The 6,981-nt window shown below is 43.1% G+C and overlaps 1 protein-coding gene across 1 annotated transcript in view; it reads right to left on the bottom strand.

Annotated features, from left to right (window-relative positions):
* Window positions 1-6,981, bottom strand: part of scrib (scribble planar cell polarity protein) — a 54,217-nt gene that overhangs the window by 25,903 nt on the left and 21,333 nt on the right. The window contains exons 13-18 of the mRNA XM_019893065.1: window positions 6,127-6,272; window positions 5,866-6,045; window positions 4,648-5,037; window positions 1,432-1,521; window positions 1,276-1,353; window positions 55-387 (exon numbers count right to left, since the gene is read on the bottom strand). Coding sequence (XP_019748624.1) covers window positions 55-387; window positions 1,276-1,353; window positions 1,432-1,521; window positions 4,648-5,037; window positions 5,866-6,045; window positions 6,127-6,272 — 1,217 coding nt within the window. The remainder of the gene's footprint in view (window positions 1-54; window positions 388-1,275; window positions 1,354-1,431; window positions 1,522-4,647; window positions 5,038-5,865; window positions 6,046-6,126; window positions 6,273-6,981) is intronic.

The following is a 6,981-nucleotide window of genomic DNA, read 5'->3' on the forward strand; positions in this document are numbered from 1 at the left end:
GGCAGACACGCAACACAATTGAGATCAACTGTAAAAAAATCCAAGTGGTCTCACCGTGTCCCCGGTACGGTACGGCGTGGACCCCTTCCCTCCAGCGATGCTGAAGCCCAGCCCCCTGTCGTTGCGCACCAGGCAGGCGGAGAGGCGCTGCAGGGGTCCTAACCCGCCCCCCTGTCCGTGGCCGGCCTCGAAGACCAGCCCGCTGCTGCTGCTGCGCCTCTCCCGCGGGAAGTAGTCGTCCTCGGGCCTGAGCGGCGTGGTCGTGATGGCGTTCTCCGGCTCCACCATGCGCTCGCGAAGCACCGTCATGGAGACGGCGGCCCCGGAGCCGCGCAAGGCCTCCACGGCTGCGTGGTGCTCGGCCTCGTAGAGGTCGACGCCGTTCACCTGGGATCGTGCGCAAAGTTGAATTTTTAATGAATCGCAATTTAAGTACTTTTTGGTTAATTTCCGATGTTCAAGTGAAGTGGTAATATTCCAAATGTGCGGAATGTTACAGTGGCTTAAACTTTTTTTTTAACTACAAATTTTGTGAATCATTTAAGTACTGTATATATATTTTTTCTCCTACATTTCAGCAAACGGTTTAAACTGTGCATAATGTCACCATGACTTTAAGGTTTCTTAAACCAAGTGTAATACATTTTTACTTTAAATACTGTACACTTCAGTTGTATTTAACTTTTTTTATACATTTGCATTGAATCTTTTCAGAAATGTTTGCTTTTAAACATCTAGAGCAGGGCTTGTCAAACTCATTTTTGTCGTGGGCCACATTATTGCCGTTCTGATTGAAACTATATCAAGAAGTCAAGAATAACGTTTTATTCAATTATTGCTGAAGTAACTGGAATGAGGGGTTTGGTAACAAGAAAATATTGACAAAATATGTCACTGATTTATGACACGTGAAAATGTGAAATTTTGGTCCAGATTTTAGCAAGCATCGTGGTGGTTGTCATCTTTGATTCGCTTTCACGGGCCACTTAAAATGATGCGGCGGGCCACATCTGGCCCCCGGGCCTCGAGTTTGATCTGAAGACATACATTTACGTACATTTCGTATTTGAATCGAAGCATTATATCAGTAGTTCCTCCCGTATTTTAAGCACGGTATAAATATATATTTTTTAAAATGATATCACAATTATATTAAATATTTTTAGGAATAAAACTTTTCATGTTGGTTATCACGCTGGGATGTGGACACAGTATTTTTCAAAGTGTTGGCAAATATTATTAAAAAAATATATTTTTTTTTGAAAACTGTTCTACCTCAAGCAGTTTGTCTCCCACTTTCACTCCTGCTCTGGCAGCCGGACCGTCTTCAGAAACTCTGGAGATGAAAATCCCCTGAAGTCAAACGGAAAAAAAATATTAAATACGTCGCCAGTACCCTTAGGTGTGTGCTCGCCAGGAAGTGGGTCTGACCTCGTCGTCCCCCTTGTACGGCGTGGACCCTTTCCCGCCAGCAATGCTGATGCCGAGGCCGCCCGTTTGCCGCAGGATGGTTAAAGTGTGCTGCAAATGGATTAGATTAAGATGAAAGCCTTTTTCCACTACAGACACAAATGTTATCATCTTTGCTTTTGGAAGCGCTCTTCAGAGGGATTCATGTGCATTACGTAATCTTGCGGATTTAAAAAAAAAAAAAATTAAAATGTGAGATACACCACTCATGAAAAGTTGGGGACATTCAGTTTTTTGGGTGAATTTTTTTTAGGATGGGCCGAAAATGAACTATAACACACTTCATTTGACCTTCTCTAAATATCTGAATACAGATGGACCGAGATGGGCTGATGCTGAAACGAATATTTGACAGAATAAAACTCTGATAACTGATTAATTAAGAAAAATAATTGGGGTTTTTTTTTGGGGTTTTTTTTTGGTGGTCCCTTCAGACTTAGAACAATAAATGACTTACAGGGAGAGCAGTTGACTATTTTGCAATACTTTGTCCTTAAATGGTATTTGTTTACCTTTACAACAGAAATAGTCCCTTTTTTAAATCTCTTTTGATATGTAAAAAAAAAAAAAAAAAAAAAAAAATCCATTCACTTTTTTGCCTTCATCCTGATGACACCCGTTGTGGATTTTGTTGCCGTGCAGCAATTTGATCAAAAAATGTCCTGAAACATTGAACTGGCAGTTGCGTGTTGAAAAGTGAAGAAAAGGTCAAACTAAGTTCACTGGAACAATTACAATGCATTTTTGGTTCATTCTAAAATTTCACCCCAAACTCTGATATCCCCTTTTTTTTTTTTTTTTTTTTTTTTTGTGAAGTGTAAATATATTAATAAAATATTGTCAAACCTAACCATGTATGCTCACAAAACATGCATAAATAGGAAGGGCGTAAAGGAAGAGTAAAGAAAAGTATATTCTAGGACTATGCACAAGACTAAAAGAACCATGCTGCGGCGTTGAAAAATCCATTCGACATATCCCCCAAAAAACCAAAACAATGAGACGCTAAAAGACACACAGCACACACAATTTGATTCGAATCATTCAATTCAAAAGGAAGGGAGCATCTGCGTTCGTCCCGCTGGGTTTGTTGTTCTCTTTCAGTGTGCCTATTTAACCCCAAAAAACCAAAACAAAATTGTGGAGAACGACGTCCAGACCGGGTCGGTCATCCATTTGCGGGAGGAGACAACGCAAATGAGGAAAAGCCAAAAACAAGCAGCAAAGCGGCGGCAAGCAGGAAAGATGGCAGGAAAGGTGGCAGAACATGAAGCTCATCGCCAAAATGTTTTTGGGCTTTTTTTTTTGTGTGCGAGTTAATATTTTGGGGGTGTTTGACACTGAGCTATTCGTAATCACACGACAACGAAGGGTGAACAAAAAAGACGTTTGCCTCTGCTTTCAGGTTCTGCCACCCTCACCGGATAGCGCGAGTGATTTGCTTTGATTGCGTCCTGGATTTTCAGTGGCATTTACAAGTGAGTGGGCAGGCGGGGTGAGCAAAAGAGTAGACAGGAAAGCGAAGGTACAGACCTCTTCCTCCTCAATTCGAGCAGGTTCAATCAGCAGATTATTGACTTGATCAAATGACACCCCCTGTTAGGGACAGGAACCAGCGACAAGCATGCGGATTAGTTAGGCCCCCCCAAAAATCATTAAAAAAAAAAAAAAAAAAAGGCTTGCACTCACGCCAATAACTCAATTAAATTAAAGAGTCACAAGGACACTTTTTAGAGACTTGTGGGCGTGCGTCCCCGCTTGGAAGCCAAAGCGCACTCGCACCCCCCAACCCCCCCCAGCCACCAGAAGTCAACACCAGCAGACATGGAGAGACCAAGAAAAAAAGCAAAAGCGGATGAGAGAAGGCAAAAATAAATTTGAATGAAATCAAGCTTCCATTTCTGGAATCCACACGGGCGCCCGACAGTTTTTGCCACAACTGAGAAAATCCGCCTTTTGGAATTCAATTGTAATCTAAAAGGGTGCGACCGATCGTTTGAGGGCATTTGTAATAAATCGTCAATTTATTTAACAAAAGTGCCCGAGTAGAATAGACATCATAAACCGATATCAAAATTGACAGTTTAAAGCTCCGATATGATTGAGGCATATTGCATCAATCTGTCATCCCAGCGGAAAGGAAGTCATTTTCTAAACAAAAGGCATAATTCTGACCAAATTTTATGAATTATTTATTTCGACAAAAGTTGCTTTGTTTCATTTTATTTCATTTTATTTTTAGAAGCCCGTCATAAATATCTTCTCAAAATGGTTATACAACTCCCAATGCTGACCACAAGATGGTATCAAAGCACTGCTTTTGTCCAAATGGAAATTGAGACAAATTTGGCTGCATTGTTTGATTCATTTCTTTTTTATTCACCTGTTGAAATATAACTTTCTCACTTCAGTAAACCGTGACCCAAATATTATAATGTTACGACGTTATCCTGGAAAAATACAACTGTATTCTTGTCAGATTTCGACTTTTCATCTTTCCAGTTTTTCTAACTGGAAGGGCGACAGCTTTTTTTTCTTCTTGAAAATGTGAATTGATCATAACAGTGTGGGGGATTTTTTTCCAGGCAACTTTTGAATGTTTGTGGCATTACCGAATACATAAATAAAATACAATAAAATAAATAATAAAATAAAATACAGATTAAAAAATAAATAAATAAATAAATAAAAAGCCTGACTGAATTTCCACAACAACAAACACACTCAATGACGGGGCAAATTGCATCCCCAGCTCTGCCTGAGCATCTTCTGGTTGGTCCGAGGCGCACATAAACACGTCCACACAATACCGACGAATCAACGTTTTTCTTGAAAGTGAAGAATCAGCAGAAATCTTGCAAAATAAAACTGTTGCTCATTTGAGTTCCTTCGAATCTAGACACACTCACGCGCGCACGCAACACACAAAGCGTGTCAAGTGACACCAGTAATTAGAAGCCATGGCTGCTAACCCGGAGAGCGAAATGGTTTAGTGGTGCTGAAGGGCGTCAGTGATGTGGCAGGGCAAAAGATTCAGCTTGAAGCTGCTCGGCTCGGGGGGTATAGCATCATTTGTTGTGACACCGATTTAAACCAACATGGAGGAGTTGGATAGTTGTACAGAAGCCTGACGAAAATATGTACTATAACCAAAAAGGCAAAATGATGTCATCCTACCTTGACTTGACTGGAGTTGACGTGGTATCGACTGTTTTCCAGCTCCGACATCTCCATCCTGCGACGCAACAGAGGGGTGCCAACGCCATCGTCCTCGTCGTCCTCCTCCTCCTCCTCACGCCCGTCCAGCTTGTCCTCGGTGGGCGAGCCGAGGACGTCGGGGTTGAAACCCTGCAGCAGGGCCGCCACCGTCTCGGGTTTGGGCAGTTTGGTGATCTTGAAGTGCTTCTTGTAGTGTGGCGTGTCCTTCCGGATGAGCCGCTGCCTCTCGGCAGGGAAGGGGGGCCTGTCGTCCTCGTCCTCGTCCCCTTCGCTCCTCTTGCCGTCTTCCTCGACGTCGTCATCGTCCCCGCTGCGGATGATGGGCTCCTCGGCAAAGTGCACGGTGGGCTGGAGGAAGGAGACGGTTCAGGTTTCGGAGTTGACAGACAGGGCAACGAATCCATTTTAGCACATACTGCTCCCTGGTGGTCAAGATTCAAATGAGCAGCACAATGGCCATGAAATTTATCACGATGCACAAATTATTCAATATTGTACTATTTAATCTGTGTATGCTAATTTTTTTTTTTTTTTTTTAAATAGGGATGTTTACAAACACTTTTTTCAGACTGCTACCATTATGAGTAGTCACTCTTGAATACTCACAGACGCCAATACTGAGTACTTTGGAGCCATAAAATTACAATTAATGCAACAACAGATAATTGCGAAGCAAGACCTTTCTTTCAATGATTCATCTGACGTGTCGAACCACCACGGCGTAGCGCCAGTTACTGGCAAGGAGGCATAGTGAATGTCAAATTTTTTTTTTTTTTTTTGCTTTAAGTATCGGTGCCTGATATCGGCAGCGAGTAGCCAATATAATACGATACAATATAATAATTTTTTTTTTTATTGCACATCTAACAACAGCCGCAGCTGAAACGAAAGCACTTTACATCTATCATCAAATAGCTATCATACGACAACAAAAGAAAGTAAAACTAACAAACCGATAGAAAACAAGAGAACAGCGTCAGTCTAATGTTGAGTCGAAAGAAATATCATGAAATAATGCTGAAACGATACCTGCCATGTGTACACAGAAAAAAAAGAGCTTTTTTTGGAGCACCAAAACACATAAATGGCATTTCCAAGAAAATCAAATCCATATTTTGGGGTGAATTTTACTTTTAAGGCCATCATGCCTCAGCCCTAAAATGTGGATATAATCACCTCAATGTACTCCACCTCCATCTCATCCAGGTCCTCCTCCTCGTGATGGGAGTGGCCGTCCACGAGGTCCTGGGAGGGCACGGCAACTTCTCGCCTTTCCTCGTGGGAGGCGGCCGACAGCGTGCTGTCAGACACCTGCGAGTCGTGGCTCTGATTTGAAAGGTCGCTGAGCCGTTTCTCCTGAAACCGCAACGCGTCAGTCCGAGAAAGCAAATGGCTAGCGGACAAGACGTCAGTTGATAGGGCTTTTTTTTACGTTACCGGCACATCTGAGGAATGATCTTCTCCCTCGGGCCTGGACGTGAACACTTCGTTCCGTCGGTCCTCGATCACTTTTTTCATCACCTTTAGCTCGCTGGGATGAGGTGTGGCTCGACGTTGAAGGCCCTGGCAAACCCACAGCAAGTTAGCAAGTTAAGCAAGGTACACACTTGGGCCTGACCGTTTTTAGCTCTTTTAAAATTGGCAAAATCCATCCATCCATTTTTCGATCCGCTTATCCTCACAAGGGTCGCGGGGGTGCTGGAGCCTATCCCAGCCGTCTTCGGGCAGTAGGCGGGTGACACCCTGAACCGGTTGCAGGCCAATCACAGGGCACACAGAGACAAACAACCATCCGCGCTCACACTCGCCCCTAGGGACAATTTCGAGTGTTCAATCAGCCTGCCATGCATGTTTTTGGAATGTGGGAGGAAACCGGAGTACCCGGAGAAAAGCCACACAGGCCCAGGGAGAACATGCAAACTCCACAGAGGGAGGCCGGAGCTGGAATTGAACCTGGTACCTCTGCACTGCGAGGTCGACGCGCTAATCGCTGGACCACCGGGCAGCCCAATTGGCAAAATAAATAAATAAATTAAAAAGCTAACTTTTTGCCGTGCCCCCCCACCACACACACACACACACACACACACACACACACACACACACACACACACACACACACACATTAAGATTGTATCATTAGACAAAGATAATAATGAATGACATTCAAAATCCACTCCTCCCTAAAATAACCCAAATTTCCATTGTTATTTTTATACACATTAACACATGATTACATATGACAAAAAATAACGACATACCAAAATTCCCCCCCCCCCCCCAAACACAAAA

Source organism: Hippocampus comes, unplaced genomic scaffold (genome assembly GCF_001891065.2).
Source record: "Hippocampus comes isolate QL1 unplaced genomic scaffold, H_comes_QL1_v1.1 scaffold353, whole genome shotgun sequence".
NCBI lineage: Eukaryota > Metazoa > Chordata > Actinopteri > Syngnathiformes > Syngnathidae > Hippocampus > Hippocampus comes.